This window comes from Borostomias antarcticus (genome assembly GCF_949987555.1).
Source record: "Borostomias antarcticus genome assembly, chromosome: 24".
In the NCBI taxonomy this organism is placed as follows: Eukaryota; Metazoa; Chordata; class Actinopteri; order Stomiiformes; family Stomiidae; genus Borostomias; species Borostomias antarcticus.
In genome coordinates, this window is record NC_140257.1 from 12751005 (window position 1) to 12772800 (window position 21796).

The 21796-nt window shown below is 42.6% G+C and overlaps 3 protein-coding genes across 3 annotated transcripts in view; all 3 read left to right on the forward strand.

The window, feature by feature from the left end:
• Positions 1 to 5256: 5256 nt before the first annotated feature.
• On the forward strand, positions 5257 to 6588 carry LOC311325551 (regulator of G-protein signaling 2-like; the record flags this gene model as incomplete). Its single annotated transcript, XM_084458268.1, has 3 exons — positions 5257 to 5272; positions 5795 to 5961; positions 6385 to 6588. 3 exons carry the CDS (start codon positions 5257 to 5259, stop codon positions 6586 to 6588), a joined length of 387 nt encoding a protein of 128 aa, XP_084314394.1.
• A 2500-nt stretch (positions 6589 to 9088) lies between these two features.
• On the forward strand, positions 9089 to 12874 carry ro60 (Ro60, Y RNA binding protein). The gene is made up of 8 exons (XM_084457780.1): positions 9089 to 9490; positions 9757 to 9977; positions 10196 to 10342; positions 10465 to 10596; positions 10707 to 10823; positions 11141 to 11257; positions 11584 to 11730; positions 11835 to 12874. The coding sequence occupies exons 1-8, from the start codon at positions 9100 to 9102 to the stop codon at positions 11985 to 11987; spliced, it is 1425 nt and encodes a 474-aa protein (XP_084313906.1). The 5' UTR covers positions 9089 to 9099; the 3' UTR covers positions 11988 to 12874.
• An 885-nt stretch (positions 12875 to 13759) lies between these two features.
• cdc73 (cell division cycle 73, Paf1/RNA polymerase II complex component, homolog) overlaps positions 13760 to 21796 on the forward strand; it is a gene marked incomplete at its 5' end in the record, with an annotated part of 28513 nt that continues 20476 nt past the window's right edge. The window contains 8 exons of the mRNA XM_084457802.1: positions 13760 to 13890; positions 15127 to 15232; positions 15375 to 15444; positions 15555 to 15617; positions 15751 to 15803; positions 20380 to 20468; positions 20656 to 20869; positions 21489 to 21587. Coding sequence (XP_084313928.1) covers positions 13760 to 13890; positions 15127 to 15232; positions 15375 to 15444; positions 15555 to 15617; positions 15751 to 15803; positions 20380 to 20468; positions 20656 to 20869; positions 21489 to 21587 — 825 coding nt within the window. The remainder of the gene's footprint in view (positions 13891 to 15126; positions 15233 to 15374; positions 15445 to 15554; positions 15618 to 15750; positions 15804 to 20379; positions 20469 to 20655; positions 20870 to 21488; positions 21588 to 21796) is intronic.

The window sequence follows — 21796 nt, forward strand, 5'->3', positions numbered from 1 at the left end:
AAAAGGCACACGCCCAAAACTTCTAAAGTATGACTGTAGAAACTGGATTTCCAACCATGGACTGCTACATGATACAGCCAGGCAGCATTTGCAAACAGTTTCAGAGGAAGATGAATCTGGATGGACAGTCTACTGGGTTCTGCGGATATGACAGTGAGGAAAACCAATCAAGAAGTTGTACTTTGCTGACAGACCCTGTTGACAGGGAAACCTGTTGTAAATCTAGCCGACATACAATTTGGTCTTTTAGCTTTTATCCAAAGCGACTTACACCAAAGCTAGTGTTAAATATCTTGCTCAAGGGCACAACAGTAATGACTGTCAAGTGGACTGACCTGGTCTTGACCCAGCAACCTTTCGGCTGGTCAGATCCCCTAACTACTGGGCTAACTGGCTGGTTCCCACACAATGTAGCTGGGTGTGAAAGCCTGGGGGTTTATCAGGGCCACGTAGTGCGAGACTGCTAGGTACTTTCTCCCTCAATGTGGAGGGGAAGTACACCGGGGAAATGTTTATGCTAACCCAAAAGTAGCACCTCCAAAGTGAGTGCTGCAAATGCATGAGCTGGCGTCTACAGCTGTGTGATATCTGGTCAGGACAGTTTATTGTATTACATTATACATGAAAATGTGTGATGTTTCTGTGATGAAAGATAAAACCAACAAACTATGTTGGAGAATAGATTTGGAGGTCCAAACTGTAAATGGATTTAAATATCAGAAATGTGTTCCTTTGTAATGTCTTGTATTATAATAAGTATTTAACTAATAAAGACAAGTATTTGAAAAGTAGAGTGCTTAAATGTATTTATTTATTTTTTATTTAGTTATTTTTTATTTAGTTATTTTTTACAATGATCCATGGCACTAAACTGGGGACATGAATTCACTGGCCTTCTCATTCATTCAAAGCACTATAAGAATATAGTTCAATCTGTCTAACAGACAGGTGATGGGAGAGGATCTTGTGAGTGTTGGTTATGTGACACACCCTAATTATGGGGTTGTACGTGCATGTTTTCAGTTCACGGTTAACCACAGCATGGCAGTTGTCATTTCCTTGTTTGCATCAAGCTGTCTGTTATTAGCAACAAGAGGCTCGTTAGATACCGTAGCTCCTCCTCGTGACTGACGCCTGAGATGCCTGAGTGACAACGCTTCCGTCTCATCAAAGAAACAGGATGTGTGTGTGAGTCCTGACAGTGTGCAACATATCTATCAAATCAGTGATGCAGATAAAGTTCAGCCAAAAAGTAAGTAAAAAGTAAAGTAAGAGCATGGTTCAGATCACATCATTAAAAAACCTGTCAGGTACTACTGTCACATGCAGATTTTTTTAGGCAAGGCAAGGCAGGTTTATTTGTATAGCACATTTCAGCAACAAGGCAATTCAAAGTGCTTTACATGAGACATTAAAAGCATCAAGATAAAGTTCGACACATAAAAGGTCATATAAAACGAAAACGAAATGCAAAAAAGGACACTCTTTTCTTTATCACATACTGAAACCTTCTCTCTCTCTCCACTCACTTACGTACAATGTCCTTCTGTATAGTTGCTCGCTGGCTTTTCACCAGTGCCTCAAACATCCTTTCTGAGCAAGGGACCACATCAGCTGTCAGTGGCCTACTGTTGTGTCACTAGGCACACCTTTACATAGAAACACAAAGATATGGCTTGATTGACAGCACATTAATGAATCCAGCTCATTAATAAGACATCCTGAAATGGGATGTATCTATAGGTGTGTTTCATATCTATGGTTAAGTCTTTGTGTCATTTGACAAATGTCATCCTCCCCTAACCACATAGTACTGGACAATTACAGTGCAGTGTGCTTCTGAGGTTGGGCTCAGGACAAAGCAGCCTTGTTCAGAATGTTAACCCCAGAGGAAGTTGGACTTGGAAGTTGGCCATTGATGGAAAACAATGTGAGATTTTAACCAGATTAAAATCAGTTTCAATCAGCAGGTTTTCACGTCCTCTGTATCGAGCACAATTTGGTGATCAAAATAATTAGACTTTACTGTATACAGTATGCATGTATATATGCAGAGCATTTTGAACTATGCCTCTAAGGGCAACTGTAAAGTTAACATTTCACAGAAGGAATGAGACAGTATTCATTATTCAGTCATAGTGAGATTAATAAAATGTTGACCACTCAATAGACATTCGCAGTTGTTAAATTTCTCTTTTTTTTAAGTCCCTCAACAGAAGGGTAAGAGAAGCACCGAATACCTGAACAAAACAGGTGTGGTTTTAGAGTGGGCTTATAAAGGGGTCCATAGGGGCATCTACTGACTGCTGGCCAAGTGACTCAAAAATAGTCAAAAATACACCCACCGTGAACACAGACTAGATCTACCTGATCACAGAAGAAAGACCCACATTGACTAGCGGGAGCCAAAATGGAAATACTCTCTCTTCTCTTTTCCACAGTTTTCCCCACCCTCTTTTGACTTCCATGCTGTCTCTGTCACATATCCAATCAAGCTCACCATTGCTGTTGTGTATCGCCCACCAGGCCCCCTTGGTGAGTTTCTGGAGGACCTTGATACATTAGTTTCACACTTCCCTGATGATGGGTCCGCACTCATCCTTCTCTGCGACTTCAACATCCAGAGTGAGAAATTGGAACCTCTTCTTTCTTTCCTCTCCTCCTTTGATCTTCACCTCTCTTCTTCTGCTCCTACTCACAAGGCCGGCAACCAGCTGGATCTCATCTTCACTAGACACTTCCAATACTAACCTCTCTGTCACCCCACTCTATCTCTCTGACCATTATTTCATGTCCTACTCCCTCTCCCTCCCCTCTTCCTCCATAATTCCTCCTCCTATCCACATGGTTACTACCTGTATCCACCTCCGGTCACTCTCCCCTACTGATGGACATTTGAGACATGGCCGTTGGGAATAGGCCTATATACTGTAGCTAACGTTAGCTGAACATGGCTGAGAGAAGTTATAGTCCGGGAGCAAAGACAACACGGTCTTCGGCTAAAAAAGAGTCAGACAAAAGAAGATCACGTACACTAATCAATATTGGGCTGGCTTTTACTATCTGGAGAGAGGTTGGAGCTACTTTGGGCATCAGAAGCGACTTGGAGCTCGCCTTTCTTCTCCTCGACGCGTAAGTAGCTAAATTCAGGTTCATAAGCAACGTTAGCCAGCCTAGTCCCCCTAAAAGGTTAGCTACCATGTATTTCTGTATTATACATATATATATTCATATATGGAGTGAAAACGCCCACTTGTTTATATCTGATATGCCTCACCACTGCCCCATCTAGTGGCCGAAAAAAGAAAAGAGAAATCGAACTGAGCACCTTTAAGCATTATCATTATATTGTTGACACACATATAAGCACATTGTAGAACCCCCTCCCCCCAACACGCCCCGCCGCTCCCCGAGGGGAAGTTGCCATGGAGGATTGAGGAACAAAGTACAATATATGCAGGTATAAATATAAAATACAATACACAGAAATGTAAATATAGACTACAGATGAACTAACAAAAACAAACGAAGTAGCCTATTCCAGGAGAATTCCTTGCCGCATCACATCGTCGGTTTATGGGTAGGCTGTTTTTGGACAGTATCCGCATAGACCGAAAACCACAACTGCAAAGCAAATAGGCCCCTGGCTACTTGATCCCATGGCCGTCGCTATAGGCGGGCCTTAGGGGGCCTGGCCCTCCCGAAAAGTGCTTGTGCCCTTCCACTGGTGGCCATAGTTTAATTAAATGAATGTCAGGAGTCAAGTGATGGTTTCTTCAGGTGGTGGGAGATTTGATTCTGGCAGTCTTTAAAGCAGAGGGAAAGCATCCTGATGGAATAGATGTGTTGATGAGGTGGGTTAGGAAGGGAAGGAGGAGGAGATCAGAAATGTGGTTGCACATGTAACCGAGTTAAATTGGTAAACTCACTCCTCAGTATAAATACTGCCCACTCGCATCATCGAAGAGCTATGCTTTTCGGTGGTGTATGTTAGATGTTTATGAGAGGTGGTCATGTGCGTTTGCAAATCAGAGGACCTGGGTTCGATCCCAGTGTGGGCAAGTTGCGGACATAGGCTACAAACGTTTGGAGGTCTGCGGCTGTTGAATAGCTCAGTTAAATTTAATCTCTCCATACTTTTAATTTTTATTTTAGGCTACTTCCTGTTTCTGTAGGACATTCCAGCCATTTAATACCACACCTTCATTCACTAGGGGTTATTTATATATCTTCAAGCATTCTATTTAAAGAACATTCTTGGTGCAAAGATTGACAAAGATTGGAACATTCTTGGTGCACACTGAAGTGTCTAGATCTCATTTCTGCACTCTAGGAACCAGATTATCAGGCTACCTGTATGTCAAATAATCAATAATAAAACAGGAATTAAACTTTGATCCCTGGATCGACCTTTTTTTCGTGCAATAAACTCTGAAAACAGCAGCAGATGCATACAGATTAGGAACAATTTATCTGTCTGTGGAACCGTAGGCAGTAGTTACATCAGAAAACCTCACTAAAAACCCACTGCTGTGGTCTTAACACTACTAGACCATGAGGCTAAACCACAGGTGCTGTTGAAAACAATGGATGTAACTTCATTTTAAAGGTTGAAAATGACTGCCATATAACAATGGTCATATTTTTTATACTTTTTTGTTCATGTTTGTTTATGGTGACAGGTACATTAGTATATACTTAATCAGAGAAGTGGTAAAAGGACAAGCAGAGAAGTTGGAGCCTCAAAAACATGTTTCAGATAGATTCACGGCCCCAGAGAAAAACACAATGATGTTTGTTTTTCTGGTACCCTGTGTTGTGCACATGAAATAACATGATCCACTATTTATACAGTATGTAATGATTCTATGAGAAAAGGAGCACACACTTCACGTTCATGTGACTGTGTCTATTATTATCGCAAACAGGCTTGAATGAAAAGAAAGGTTAAAGATAGCGCATGGGTTAAAAATGCATGGAATTAGAGCTATGTCTAAGGGATACAAGCTCTCTGATGAGTAATCTCAAAGCCTCGTCATCATGGTGAACAAAGATTTGACCCTTTGGAGCCTGTAGGATACAGTTGCAGGTTGAGCCGGGTTACTTGGCAGGTTGAACAAAACATAGGCGAACAGATTTAGGTTGAGAAAAATAATACAGCATTTTAATTATTTCATGAACGGGTAGGCTATACCAGATTGACATCTTAAAGCATCCAAATGGATATGTACAGTGAGACTGATTCAGAAAACAACAATGAGACAAAGAGAATGTGAGTAGATTTGGTCTGTTTTTGTTAGTTATTCACATTATGTTACAACAGTATGTTTGAGAAACTAACATTTCTGAATATTCTTTGTGTTCTGATGATTTCTTTAGACGTAAACCCTGGAAATTAAAAATACACAACTTAAGACATAGTCCCTTGCCAAGGATGAAAGGCTACAGGTAGGCATCTTGCCTTTGCAATGTTATGCAATGCTATCCATGACATCAATGGATTTGTAGCGTGATTTCTTTCTCCTCTTGTAGACAATCTCCTGATGAATGCAAACAATTCACATCTTTGGACAAACTCCTTTCACTTAAATGTAAGAACCAAATATTATTAATTTCTATTTTATTAATTTATTACCGTAAGTTACATTTTTAAATGTTCTGTACAGCAGCTCTTCTGTATGTTCATTGTGGTCTCTATCCATGGCTCTGTGCCACATCACTATCAACATATACAGTATACAGTATAAATAAAGCTTTTAAGTGTGAACTATATGTGTTTCTTGCCCTTCTTTAGGCGGACAAGCAGCCTTTCATGTATTCCTGAAGTCAGAATTCAGTGAGGAGAACCTTGAGTTCTGGTTGGCCTGTGAGGAGTTCAAATCTGTCAGCAGCCCAGAGGAGTTGGCCTGTAGAGCCACAAGCATCTATGAAGAGTTTGTCAGAATTGACTCTCCAAAAGAGGTACAGTAACAGTTAGTATGGAAATCTTTTATATCTTATGGAGTCAAATTTGTTAGTTTAAATGGTAAATGGTAAATGGACTGCACTTATATAGCGCTTTTCCACCTTAGCGGCACTCAAAGTGCTTTACAATGGCCTCTCATTCACCCATTCACACACACACTCACACACCAATGGTGGTAGCTGCCATGCAAGGTGCTAACTTGCTCATTGGGAGCAATTTGTGGTTAGGTCTACCAACTGAGCTACAGCCGCCCCCCATTGCACCTGTGTACTTAAAACAAGTGAATGCTGACATTGTGATTGTTTTCTGGCACATCAGACTAAACAGAGCTGTAAATGAGAAATGTAAACCAGGTATAGGTAGCGAGCTTATCAAAAGCTGACAAGGTTTTTAAGGATGTTTTAATATTTTGGCTTCAGATCAACGTGGATTGCTACACAAGAGACAACATAGCTCACAATCTGCAGTTGCCAAGCCCATCTTGCTTTGTCAGGGCACAAAGCAAAATCTACAGTATGATGGAGAATGACGTCTACCCTCGCTTTATTCAGTCCGACTGTTACAGAGACCTGTGTAAGGCTGCTTCTGGAGGACAAGGCCTGGGGAAACTCGGGATGGCCTAGGACTCCCTCTGTTCATCTGAAACTTATTCTGGTTCTTAAAATGACTCTTGGCACTAGAGAGTTCTGGTCCCAATGATGCCATAACATCAAAGAGCCCACTGACACAGAAAGACTCTTGCTTTGATTTCAGCTATAGTTCAGAGACTTCCCATTATCACAGATCATCATCAGACAGACTGAATGGATAATGTCTTTGTCTTAGGGAAACTACTGTAAGTTTGTGGTGTCTGAGGAGTATAGGCCTAGAATAATAGTCTGGATATGAAGATGAGGGTGGATAATCTCTTCATAATCTCTATGTTGGAAGTTCCAAACACTGTAGTTGAAGTTAAAAATAACATCACATTAATAACAACGCTGTTTTAATATTTCTTATTGTAGCAGCTCTGTAACCTTTTCTCTATGTCCTCATTGATGGACAAAATTAAATAGTTGACAAAGATTATGAAGCAGTGATATTATGCCTATACCGTGCATTTATTAACTGTGATATGTATGCTATGTATGTATGCTATGTATTACTATGACCTCTAGTGGTATCGTGCGGAATGGTCACAAAATACTTTGTTCTACAGAAGAGCTTCAAATGTGAAAATCGTAAAGAATTTCCCTGAGTCATACAATAAACCAAATCTGTTGCATGTTTTACGTGCTTTGATATAAATACTTTGCGCAATGTGCTTTTAAAAAATAAAAAATATTCGGCCAATAGATATAGAAGGTTTCACCACCTGATGAACAAGTGTTAAATGGATCTGATGGCTTTGAGTCACTAGGTGCGTTTACATGACAAATATTTTTCAATCTGGTTGATTTCAATCTGGTTGAAGCTTTCAGCTTGAACATACATGGAATACAAAGTAAACTGGTTGGATGTTTACATGCGACAACGAAACAAATGTTTCGAACGCGCACGCAGCCGTGAGTGATTGCGTTACGATGGTTACAAACAGCTGACTACGGAACTGTCGAGCGTGCCTTGATTAGTCAAGTCTTGAGCATGCGCAAAAGGAACGCAGAACGCAGCATCAATCCGTTTCAAGGTAGTATACATGACGGACCAAACGGTTTCGAAAAGATTTAAACTACCTCCTTGAAAGCGATTGGAATTTCAATCGAGTTGGGCATTTCAGTCGGATTGAGGTGTTTATATTACATATTTTCAATCGGTTTGGTCTTCCAAACCGATTTGAAACCGATTCAAACTGTCCATGTAAACCATACATCCATGATGTAAACGCACCTCCTCTCTCTACTCAAGCCATGGTCGTGGATGCCTCCCTGAATGACGCTAAACAGTTGCTGACAATCCCCTCTCGGCTTCCGTTACACCTGAAACTATCTAGCTAGTAGCTTGATAACTGATCGTGTAACTGTTAGGTACGCATAGCTCTTTGGTACGCACGACTAAGGTAAGTTAAATAACATCCACATATTGTATTTGTATTCCCATATTTTGAAAACTTAAATTATATGCTTCACTTTATGTTGAGCAAGCAGTGGCTAGCAGCCCAACAACACAGTGGCTAGCTTAATGTTAGCTAGCTCAGCTATTTGCCTATCATTAACGTTAAAGCTGTCTTCTGTAAATTAGATTAGCTAGCGCTAGCACTAGCTAAACGCCTCCCTGTGAATATTGTCTAGCTAATAGCTTGCTAAGCTGATTATTATGAACGGCAGTAGCTATAGATAGGCGTTGTCATCATTGGCTTTACTGTTGGGAGTCGAATGGTCAAACTTGGCTCGGGAATGAGTCATCTTCAACAGTTATATAGTGTGTAAGGTTGTAATTAGGCAGTGACTATTTTTTACAAGCATTTTTTGCCATAAATACCTTATATTTGGTCCATGGTTAGGGTTAGAGTTGGCTAGGTTTTAAAAGCAGTACCAAAACAAGATCCAGCGCCGTAAGAATACGGTTTGTAGCCTAAGCTTTGCATTATTAGCTGACATCACCAAGTTCAGCATCTGCTGTGGCCAGCACATCGTTGTTATTGTCTTAGTGCCTTAGCTAATGTGAGGGTGTCATGGATAATCGGCTTGATGGCTACAGCTATCCAGACAACCAGACCACTCCGATCTACGCCCGATGAGGTTACCAACAAGGCAACAGACTTTCACTTGCTTGCCTGTGACATCAGACTCCAGCTATCTAGTCAACAGCTTTGATACAACTAGGTTGACAACGGTGTCTTCATTTGAAACCAAGTGGACTTTTAGTTTATTTAGTATCAATTGTTAAACAAGCAACAAGCTGAGCTAGATATTCACTGAAACATCTAACCTATCTTTCACCTGTCTTCTTAAGTCTGACAAGGAAGTATCATAATGGAGCCATCAGGATGCAGTGCAAAGACCTCACCCTTGAATGACCATGCCCAAAACGGGCACCCCTGGGAGGTGACTGACGCAGCCAGACTTCGCCGTTTCCTCTGCTACGGCTCGGAGAGTGCCATCTACAGCGCCAAGGAGCACAGCCTGGGAGTGGAGAATGCCCTATCCGTGCTCTCTATGGTCCAGGAGGGCAGGGGCTGCGAGGTGGTGGAGGAGATCAAGAGGTTCACTCAGGAGGGTCGGGCCGTCAGGCCTAACCCCTCCCTCTTCGCCTTGGCTGTGTGCTCCCAGCACTCCGACTTGAAAACCAAGCAGGCAGCCTACCGTGCACTGAAGGTAGTGTGCCGGCTTCCCGCACACCTCTTTGCGTTTGTCCAGTTCAAGAAGGAGCTGAAGGAGGGGATGAGGTGCGGCATTTGGGGGCGGGCCCTGCGGAAAGCTGTGTCAGACTGGTACAATGAGCAGGACGCTCTGAGCCTGGCTCAGGCCGTGACCAGATGTAAACAGAGGGGGGGCTGGTCTCACCAGGACCTGCTCAGGCTCTCCCACATGAAGCCTGCAAACGAAGGTGAGCTCCTGCAGACATTATATACTACACATTATGATTATACACTATGCAAAGTATATATACTGAGATTAGATGCATGAAATACGTGCTTTACAATTAATGTGTATTATGTATCCTGCTATAGCGACACCTATAGAACCTGATTGGTTCCATTGTGAGATTACACTCAATAATTACCAAAAAAGAGTGGTGGAACATTTTCCGGGGTTTGTTGACGGATGCTTTTGTCCAGTCAATCAATGCTGACGTCTCTGCTGTGTTCGCAGCAATTGCGCTGGTCAGTAAATATATAACGAAGGGATGGAAGGAGGTGCAGGGGGCGTACAGTCAAAAGGAGAACTCAGAGGAGGTGGCCCGGATTCTCTTGTATCTGGAGGTGGTGGAGAAGGTCAAACGCAGCTCAGACGAGTTGGAGGTTGTCCACCTGATCGAGGAGCACAGGCTTGACCAGGAACAGCTGCCGACCAGCCACCTGAGGTCCAAAGAGGTGTGTTGTACTGAATGACATTTAAAAGCAACAAAATCTGAATTTGACAATGGTGGGTTCGGTTTCAGACATGAAATAAATCTCACGAGGCCACATCCAGCAACGCTTTACACACATAATTAATGTAAAAGATAGGTACCATATGCTTTTGTGAAATTAAGTTGTATTTGGAAACTATTGTTTACAACTATATACTTCATTCCTTCCTTTCTCTGCAGGTATGGAGAGCTCTGCTGAAGGAGATGCCAATTGCTTCATTGCTTAGAGCCCTGGGTAAGATGACCGCAGACAAAGTTCTGGAACCAGGAGGCTCAGACGTGGCAGCTGTTTGTGAGAGGATCCAGAGTGAGTCAGCTCTCAAGAAGGTGAGACAGACTGCTGTTTAGCATTCAGTGTGCCAAGATTCGCTCACTGGGTTAGTATGTGCATCAGTATCAACTATTACACATGGTTAAATTGTTTTAATGTCTTTACTTTTAAACTGCAGGATAAAATTCATCCTTTCAGTGTTCTGGTGGCCTTGGAAAACTACAAAAGAGGCCTAGCGAACCGTGGGAAGTGGGAACCAGACAGTGAAATCCTCAAAGCACTGGAGAGTGCTTTTTACAAGTGTTTCACGGTAGGTGTACAACATCAACATCGTCATCGGTTACATGTCCTCATGCATACAGTAACACTGTTCTTGGCGAGTTCACAAACTCAAACCAGCTTTTGTCATTACACCTTTAGAATGTGGAGCCGGTGGGGAAGCGGTTTGCCGTGGCAGTGGATGTCAGCACGACTCTGAGCAGCACTGTACCGGGGACCTGGGTCAACACGGTGGTCGCAGCAGCAGCCATTACAATGGTATGACAACACTGCTACGCCAAGCTGCAGTCATACGCAGAGTAAAGCAGGGGATATTAGACGTACGTTATACTGTAGCAGTTGTGCCGTCAAGCTAGATCTATTAACACGGTGATGCTATCCTGTCCCTGGAGGAAGAAAGGGTCTATTGACACATTCCTTCCCCAGTGCCATCATCTCAAGAGTGCCCGGGCATGATGCATCATGCCACATGTTTCTTGTTTTTTTCCATTGACAATACCAGTTTTGTTACCTAGCAGCCGGTGCTTGGTAGAACATGGTTAAGACTGCTGCTAATGTACTGTTAATATCCATAGGTTCTTGCTCGGACCGAAGCAGAGACGCAGGTTCTGGCCTACTCTGAGGGAGCTGTGGGTCCTTGCACCATTACTGCTGACATGTCCCTTGCTCAAGTAACAGCTGAACTGATCAAGGTGTGTTTTAGCTTGGTAGACCAGCCTGATCCCACAAGCTCACCTTCCTTTTCATTTGAACATCCTGGCCTTTCCTTATGCCACTACTACACAAGTGGTTGCAATAGAAAAATAGAACTAAATGACAACTTGCTAAAAATTGCTAACCGTGTTAGGGCTGGGATTCAATTAGTTGTGTGTGTGTGTTTCTACTAATCTATTCTGAAGGAGTGTGTGTGTGCGTGCGTGCGTGCGTGCGTGTGTGCGTGCGTGCGTGCGCGTGTCTGCGTGCCTGCGTGCCTGCCTGCCTGCGTGATTATCCATCCAGTGTCAACCATCTGTTGCAGATCCCCAGTGGGAGCACGGACTGTGGTCTTCCCATTTTGTGGGCATCAGAGAACAGGAAGGCTGTTGATGTATTCATCATTTTTACCAACAATGAGACCTGGTTCGGACAGGCCAAGCCAGTAGAGACTCTGAGGATGTACAGACATGTAAGTGCATCATGGCTCATAAGGGAAATGTAGTTTGGACTTTAGAAAGCACTACTACTGTTTGTCAACCAATGGCTGTATTTTTTGTGTGCTTTTTTTTGCAGAAAATGGGAGTTTTCTCTAAATTGATGGTGTGCGGGCTGACCTCCGACGGGCTCTCAATCGCTGACCCTGAAGATAGAGGCATGCTGGACGTCTGTGGCTTTGACCTCGGGGCAGTGGACATCATTCGTAACCTTGCCCTTGATCTGATCTGAGAACAGTCTCTGGACAGTGCATAAAAAGACTGACAGAATGGAAGAGGAAAATTGCCGAATGGACTTGGCTTACATACTGTAGCACATAGGGTGCCCAAGATGGCACAAATTCAAAAAAGCTGACATTACAATTATTTTTTTATTTTTTTTATTTTGTTCCAATTATCAGACAGAAAAGTGTCCAGCAGGCTGGACCAAAATATGGAAATGTTTGTGCAGTGATATTACCTGAAATGTGTGTAGGGAGTGCTGCCATGCTATTATGATAAACTATTGTATGTCAGGATTTTTATGTAGGGTCTACTTCTTTTGAGTACAGTATAAAGATTGGATGACTAAGTGTAATGGGTGTGGTTTACTGGATATTAACAGTATGGAAAGTAGGGTATCACTGTAGTTGCTATTTTATATCCATGATATGTTGTTAGTATGTCAACGTTATTTAGTTGTAAAGTATGTAGCATTGTTACAATACAGTGCCGTACAAAATAACATGACTAAACCTGTGAAGCGATGTAAAGCACCAAGAGTCCAAAGCAAAACATGAGTTTGTCATGATATTCTGGGTTGAAATCCTCAAGTAGATATTCTGAGAAGTGTAGCAAATGGTAACAATTTAATAATCCAATCTATCAAATTCAAATGATGGGGAGCTTGAAGCTTTCAATCTTACTCATGTTCCAGATATTCATGTCAAACTCATGAAAGAAAAACTTTTGTGCACTTAAGTCTGAGGAAGGAGAATGTTTTATACGGTTTCCTCTGAAAACATTATTTAGGACCTATGCTTTTTATGTGGCAGTTTATTGTTCCATCAGAGATGGAACAGAGCAATCTAGCGATGTCTATGCATAATCCTTCGCCCGTTGCAGTATTAAAGTATGTTATCGAAACAAGGTACAGTTTTACAAAGACTGTTGCTAGAAGCACAATATTGGCATTTCTGTGTGATAAAAAATAAAACACTAACATAGGAATGTCGGTAAATGCAAAAGCTAACCTATACTAGTGTTCCTGTTGTGCTATCTTTCCACTGTAATAGATACTGAATGTACCTTCATATTACTGTGTAACACAACAGTTCTGCTTTATATTTCTTCCGATACTGGATGAATAAATGCAATGATAGTAAAATGCTTAATTTCCAGAGTCGGTTCAGTTAGAGAATTACAACTGTAGACATTACACTGAATGACATAAATCATCCTGACTGCCATTCCGCTCAGAAAACATTAACAAAATTATGTAGACCATTTAACTGTGATTCTTGAATGCCCATGTGGATGTACTAGTTCAAATATCAAGAGAATCAATAGATCTTTGCTATGATGAGTCACTTTTTTTGAAAATATGTTTTCAATACGTACTGCTTCACACTCCACAATGAGAGATCTAGGTCGGTATAATGCATTTGAGGTTTCAACCAATTAGAATTACAGACCTCATTTTCACTCATGAAGTTCTGTCGGGTTAGGATTAAATGTATGATTTAATTCCATACGTTTTAGTTCAAAATTGGCATGACCAGATATGTTATCAATTGACTTAATACAAAATGTCTTATACATTTCATACTCTGGTTCTAATTTCAGAAACAGACAAATGCAGGCCGAATACAGTAGGACAGAAATAAGCAAAGCGATTTACTTACTAGAATGTAAACATTTAGAGCAGGCGTTCTACGAGTCCGCACACTGTTGATAACTACAGGGGCCTTGAGTTGAGTTGCAACTGGAAGTAGCTAGCTAGCAGCTACATGAAGACAAGTGAAGATGGCGGACGTATTGAGTGTTCTTCGTCAGTACAACATCCAGAAAAAAGAAATCGTTGCTAAAGGTGACGAGGTCATATTTGGAGAGTTCTCTTGGCCCAAAAATGTCAAGACCAACTATGTCATTTGGGGGTAAGTTGATTTTTATTTGTACTGGAAAAATCAAATGTTAATCGCTTCAGTAGGCCTGTGCTCGCTAGTTAGTTAGTAGCTAGCTAGCTTGGCTAGACACTTGGTGTGGATGCCGTCGCTATCCCGCGGTGTCCTTGGTCCCGATGTGCGGTTGAATTGTTTCATGCAATGGTTTAGCCGATACAATTAGTGGTATATGTGTGATATCTCGCTGGCTAATGTGCCAGTGGAAGAAATTAAACATTTGAAAGCACTGTGCCCGACATCTAACATAACCAGACATTAACCCAGCTAACGTTAGTGCTACATGTCTCCCCGACATGACCCGAGTGCGTGACGGGTAAACAATCGGTTGAAGTCAAACAAATTGTCGTAATGTAGTAACGTTATAGCCAAAGCTGTAAGCTAGCTAACGTTAAGTGGCTGAACTAACTGGCTAGCCACCTAACTAGCTACCTAAGTAACGTTAGCCACCCAAGTCAGTGCTACGCTAGCTGCTGTGGCCCCAAAAAACTTTGTACCCTGCTTCAATGATGCTATTGCCAGGTTTTGAAAGAACTTAACTGCACTGATGCTACAAATTTACTTTAAGACCGACTCTTTTTACGGTCTATCTAGCTAGTTGCTTACTTGCAAACTAGCTAGATAGCGAAAGTTAGTGTAATGTTCGCTAGCAACAGCCTGTTCTCCCGAATAGCTAACGACATGCTTTCGTGTTGGCTAGTTACGAGGGAAGTTAATAATAATAATAATAGATCGGTTTTATATAGCGCTTTTCTAGGTACTCAAAGACGCTTTACATAACACACACAAAACAAACACTCAAACAAGAAAGGCCAATAGTTCGAAATCTGCAAACGCAAAAAGTGTTTATAAGTCTACTGTTACATCTCTGTCCTGTCATGCACACTGTCCTATGTCGTCTATAACAGCGTATGCCTTAACCCTAGTCAAATTCCTAGTATGTGTGAACCATATACACTGTACATAAGTATAAGTAATAAACCGATCTTGAGTCTTGAATGGCGCTGTCAGAGGCTACCTTGGCAAGAGGTTTGCCAACATGCTACTAACTGATCCTTGTCTGCTGTAAATGCGTTTATAGGAAGCTAGATATGCTCACACCAGTTTGTTAAAAGTGAGTGTGCTAACATCTTCAAGGAAGAGAGGCAGAAGGCAAGTGCAGGACAAACTGCAGTGGGGAGTAGCACTCATCGCTTTGCTTTTCCATTGCAGAACTGGAAAGGAGGGTCAACCCAAAGAGTACTATACTCTGGACTCCATCCTTTTCCTGCTTAACAATGTGCATCTTCCTCATCCTTCGTATGTGAGAAGAGCTGCAGTAAGTAGACTCATCCCCACTCTATTGTGTATTGATATTTTCTCCCACTGCACTTGAATGATAGACCTACATCTCTATCATTGCACCTGTTGTCCGGTCCTTAGAAATCGTATTGAAATGTATTTGAAATACTTCCCTCCAGACAGAGAACATTCCTGTTGTCAGAAGACCTGACCGAAAGGGCTTGCTGTCTTATCTCAATGGGGAATGTTGTAAGTATGGAATGTAACATTTCAGTTTTTAGCAGACATAAACATTTCCTGTAGAGTCAGTGTGTCAAATTCACCATGCTGGCTGTAATCAAGACTATCTCTCCTCTTAGCTACTTCGACAAGTATTGACAGAAGCGCCCCCATAGAGATTGGTTTGCAACGACCAACACAAGGTATGCTCTCAAAAGTGCACTCTTTTTACGTATATGATACATTTTAAAATGTTCTAAATTTGTTCGATAAGTTGTTGTTTTTTTACATGTCCAAAGGTTGCTCATTGTAATGGTGGTGTTTCTTCTTTCCCAGTTAAAAGAGCAGCTGATGAAGTTTCATCTGAAGCCAAAAAACCAAGGATAGAGGTATAGTGTGTGTATATATATATAAAAAACATCTATGACCTCTACTTCTCACTCCCCCACTCAGCAGGTGTTTAATCTACCACGCTGGCCATACTTGCATGTTAAAAACATATTTGCGTATCACTCCATTCAAGGACAGATTTTCTTCCCTCGAAGACCCTGGTGTCTCAGATATCGTTTCCACGCACTACTGGCCTGTGTTGGCCTTGATCCAGAACACTTCTCCACCACAGGCTAATGTTAATGAAAAAACAATTACCTGCCCCAGCTCAATAAGTTTATGTTGGGACTGTATTCAGTAAAAGCCAATTCCTAGTCCAGATGTAGCATACACAGACCGGACTCCGCTGGGGTCAGCGCGGACTAAGATGATGCAATAGCAAGGGCATCCCAGCCCGGTGGCTCATTGGGATACGCCGCATGGGCCAGTCAGCGGCCTGGGTTCGATTCCAGGCCGGACCATGTGCTGCATGTCCTCCCTTTTCTCGCTTATCTTTCCAAATGAAGCGGAAGTCCCCTAAAAAATATATAAAAACGGTTCACATCGACAAGCATTAGATGTGGCACCAGAAACATGCAGCTTGCTTGCAGAAGGAGGCGGGACACGAGGAAGCATGGTGTGGAGTCAACCATGGAGTCAACCATGGAGACAACCATGGAGTCAACCAGGGACCAGGGAGTCAACCATGGAGTCACCCAGGGAGTCAACCAGGGACCAGGGAGTCAACCATGGAGTCAACCATGGAGTCAACCAGGGACCAGGGAGTCAACCATGGAGTCACCCAGGGAGTCACCCAGGGAGTCACCCATGGAGTCAACCAGGGAGTCAACCAGGGAGTCAACCAGGGAGTCAACCAGGGAGTCACCCAGGGAGTCACCCAGGGAGTCACCCAGGGAGTCACCCAGGGACCAGGGAGTCAACCAGGGAGTCAGCATTTAACAAGAGAGAAGCTGAAGAGGTCAGAAGATACAGCCACTCTACAATCCATCCCAGCAACAGGATTATAAAGATTTACTGAAGAACAACAATTAATGGAGAGAAATAAGCACGCAGGGCAAGGCTATTTGTAGATGTAGTCAGTAATGCTGAGCTGAACATCGTGAAACCGACACAAATATTCCAAACAAGGTAACATATCAACCCAGGTAGCAATGGAAAAAATCATAACCTATAACCTATGACGGTTGTGGAATGTTTAGTTGTAAGCTTCCTTGTTACAGCTTCCTTGTTAAAGGATGATACACTGACTGAATTCCCTGCTTGCTACAGAGATAAATGAATGGGATTGTTGCAATTTACCCTAGATGCAATGAAATTATGTATTAAAATTAAAGTAGGCCAAGTTCTCAGTATTATTGGAAACCTATCAATATCTTAAGTCATCTTTAATGTGTTATAGATTTTAAGATTCTAGTGGTAATAAATAATAATAAATAGTAATTTATTTGTATTTATAAAGCCCCTTATGTCATCTTTAATGTGCTCTAGATTTTAAGATTCTAGTAGTAATAAATAATAGTCTTAGTAATAATAATAATAATAATTTATTAATTTGACTTAAAAATCACTTTTCATTGTCAGACAATCTCGAAGTGCTAAAACAGTCACAGTCATTAACAAAACAAGCTGGAGCTCAGTATCCGGGTACAGTGCTCCCACCACCTCCTTCAATCCTCTTCCAGTCTCCATCGGCCCTCCACCCTCCTCCATCAGGTCTCCAAAATCCAGTCCTCCTGCAGTCTTCTACCTCTGCACTCCAGAGACCACCGCCCCTTCATCCCAGCAGAAGAGGAAGGAAACATCCAAAGAAAATGATGCAGTGAAGCAGAGGCTGGAAGCCATTGACCGCCACGGATAGGAGAGAGCTCTGCAACAAGATGCTGAAGAAGTGCGATTCACTGCAACTGTCACGGACATGCTGAGGAGATTCTCTCTCTCACGGAGATCTGTTACCCAATTTAAGGTTCATGAGCTTCTTTTCAACCTGGAACAGGAATACTTGGGTTCCCAGTCCAAGATTTAATTTGATAGTTGAATGTTACAATTGTATTATTTCTTAAATGTTCTTGAATGCTGACTTGTTAGACACTAATTTAGATGTCAGTCATAGATTCAGTGAGCAACTAATTTAGTTCCCATATGAGCCATTCTTTGTTACCCATATGTTAGTCATGGATGCAGACTAACCTGTATTCACCTTTTTATTTTGTTGATGGCTTTACAGGCTCAGATATAGGCAGGCTCACGACTAATCTAATATGTGACAGTGTCCATTTGCTATGGTTGTGAGTAAACTCAGACTGAAAGGCAACACAATAAAAAACGCTTATTTTTCTTGCTTAACATCTGGCCCACATTGTCCATCTACAGTATTTCAGATGCCCCCTTGTTTTTAGGCAGTTTTTCCAGTACAATTGCACTATATGGTGGAACGCGTTACAAGTCATTCAATGTGGCGCTCTCTCCAATAACTAGTGCAGCAGTGATTATTGCTAAACTGACTTAAATCAACAAAATCTCACACCTATCAACAATGCATCAGCTCCAACTCACTAGCAATTTGTGGGAAATATGACGCAAGATTTGAATTTCAGCCTGACTTGTTTGAATTGTTGACATAATGACAAAGCAACGTGCAGGCCTAAATTAATAAACAAAACGGTTTCAAATAAATTCATGACATTGTCCGCTTTGAAATAGCCTAGGCCTACTGTTTCACGTCTTCAATGGGATAGGCTTGTTAGGCTCTACTGTAGGACTTTTTCTCTTTAAACACATAAGTGTAAATGAATAAATATACACAAATTAAACCCTTGCAATTTAAGAGGAGAAAGCAAACATTCAGTCTCTTTCCTGCACATTAAATGGCTACTTTAATAGCCTAGGTCTAAAACCAATGATTAGCCTGGCCTGGACGAGGGAAGGGCTAGTTTCAGACTTCTTGTATCCAAACCACGACCAAATGACAGAATGAGCGACAGAACGGATGACGTAAAACCGGATGATGCAGCTTTACATTTCTTATGTAGCTTGCTACAGTAACGGAACATATTTTCATTTTATCATCTCACTCCCAGTCAGAAAATGTCCGTTAGCCGCAATGCTAATTAATGCTAATTTTTTTAAAATTTAAAAAGGGTCTTTCTGGAGGGACGGGAGGTCCTGTTGGGGGGGCCGGCCGGCCCTTCAAGGCAATGGTTGGAGAAACACCATCTCCGATTTTTGAATAAAGACACATCTTGCGCATGTTCATCTGATTGTGACTGTTTAAGTATGTAGACTATGAATACAAATGTGGCTGATTCTGTTTTCACGTTAAATAAAAATGTTGGAATATTGATGGATGCAAATACACTACAGCTTATGGACCCTATTCACAGTGGACATGGTGGGTAAATGTTTTATGTGTAGGTGTTTGTGTGCTCGTTTGTGTCCTCCCATGATGTTAACTGTACAGGAGATGTCCGTGCCAGCACACAGTAACGCCAAAATGAAACACCCACAAATAATGTTATTACCTTCAGCTGTGTTCACCCACCAACATGTCTGCTGTAAAAAGGATCTAAAACAAAGTGGAATCTTACCAGGATAGGGTCGCATCAAGTTCTCATGGGAGTGGAAAGGCAGCATGCCCAACAAACACATGGGAACATCTGTGCCTGGTAGAATTTCAAATCCAGTGTGCCATCGATGAGATTGCGACCAAAACCACTCTCATGAAAGATGCCACTGTCACTCTCGACCGAATGTCCCAACGTCCACCATCATGAAGCGATGGTTGCGTCGCACACAGCCACGAGGACAAGGGAGTGTGTCCCTTTGTAGTAGTCACTCCCAGATCACAGTGGGGAAGCACCCAGGTGTTGGAAGAATGGGCCTAGGCACTGAATCAAGTCGTTGGATTTTTGCGAAGACATTCAAAAGTACTGAAACTGTTTTTCCTCATCCATACTTATCGTATCCCACCAACATGCTGAACTCCCATTCTCTTCATTTAGTGGACTCACCTGGCACCTCTGCCAGGTTGTGCTTTTCATCATAGCCTGGAGACCGAGAGGTTCTTCCTCATCAGTAGATGACGCCATGTTGTTTACAGTATGTAACTTCCAGCAAAAAAGGAAAACGACAAGTACAATGTGGGAAATGTAGGCCTTGGGTATGTGTTATGCTGTGTTCACACCGGGCACAAATTTTTCCGGCAACGAGTTTACATGGAAAGTCAATACAATTCGCGCAAACTGGGCGGCAGGCGGCGCGGTGGCCAGGATTCGCCGCGCGGTGACATGCGCAAAAGTTTGATTTTTTGAACTTTCTGCGGCGGATTCTCGCGGCAACCCATTGGATCCCGCGGTGAGATTGGGGCGAACTGGGCGGCGCAAATTTTCTCGCCGCGCCTGGTGTGAACGCAGCATTTGTACGACTGGAAAAGGCAAATGATTGTCCAGGCTGGACCGTCTGGGCAGTGTACTATATGTGCCCTGTACTTCTGGACTTTGAATTGGCCTTAAAATGCCAATTCAAAAACGATGCAAAAACTGAAATGACCCTACTCTGCCATGTTTCCCTGTTCTGCAGAATGAGGAATGTGTGCGTCTGGACAAGGAGCGCCTGGCTGCTCGCCTCGAAGGCCACAAAGAGGGCATTGTACAGACTGACCAGATCAGGTATGGGCCAATACACATCACACCATCAGTAGACCTCACGGCATCATCTTGTTTGCTACCACGTTATAATATCACACCACCACTTTCACCACAGGCCGTTCACTTGTTCGATCGGTGAGTTTGAAGAGTTAAATTTCACAGCTTGCTTACCCGGCCGCTTTTAACATGAACCCATTCCTGCCTTCAGGTCGCTGTCCGAGGCCATGTCTGTGGAGAAGATTGCTGCCATTAAGGCCAAGATCATGGCCAAGAAGCGCTCCACCATCAAGACAGACCTGGACGATGACATCACCCTGAAGCAGAGGAGCTTTGTGGACGCAGAAGTGGATGTCACCAGAGATATTGTCAGCAGGGAAAGGGTGTGGAGGACCAGGACTACCATCCTCCAGAGCTCCGGAAAGGTCAGAGATCACCCCAGCCCCAGGCTGATTAACCATCCCATCCAACCAGGCTAGGCTCACTCACCGTGTGCCCTACAGCCCAAATTGAATGTAGGATGATCATAGCCAACAGGCCCACACAGCGTAGTTTGCCAGTCTCTCTCTCTCTCTCTCTCTCTCTCTCTCTCTCTCTCTCTCTCTCTCTCTCTCACACACTCACTCACTCACTCACTCTCCTCCTCCTTCCCTACTCTCTCCCTGCTGTCTTCATATCTTTATTTCTCTCTCTCTCCTCCCTCCCTACTCTCCCTGCTGTCTGCATATATCTCTCTTCTCTCTCTCTCCTCCCTCCCTACTCTCTCCCTGCCATCTTCATGCCTTGAGCAAATGGATAATATGATGCCTGCTACAGTAACTTACCCAACTCCACACATTGCAGTGTTCTGTTATGCCTGTAGATGGCAGCATGACCTCAAGGAAATGTATCGCTATTGGCCGTTGTGTTGGTCTCTTCAAAGTCTATGTTTTTGCACAGAGCCTAATTATGTAGTCGTATTATTATTCAGTGTACAGCAATGTCTGACTCAAGTCAATTTGTGTCCATGACACCCACTGACGATCAAGTCTTGTGATTTTGCAGAACTTCTCCAAAAACATCTTTGCCATCCTCCAATCAGTGAAGGCCAGAGAGGAGGGCCGTGCCCCTGAGCAGAGACCAGCACAGAACACCACTCAAGTGGTAAGAAGAGCCCCATCAATCACACACACACACACACACACTTTACTACTGCTATACTGGGGACTAGGAATGTGCACAGACTATTTTCACTGCCGATTAGATGGTGGTTTTAGTACTATATGACTAGTCTAACTCATATTGTATTGTTTTTTTATATGGAGCTGTGAGTCTGCAAAGTTTCTATCCATCCATCCATCCATCCAACCAAC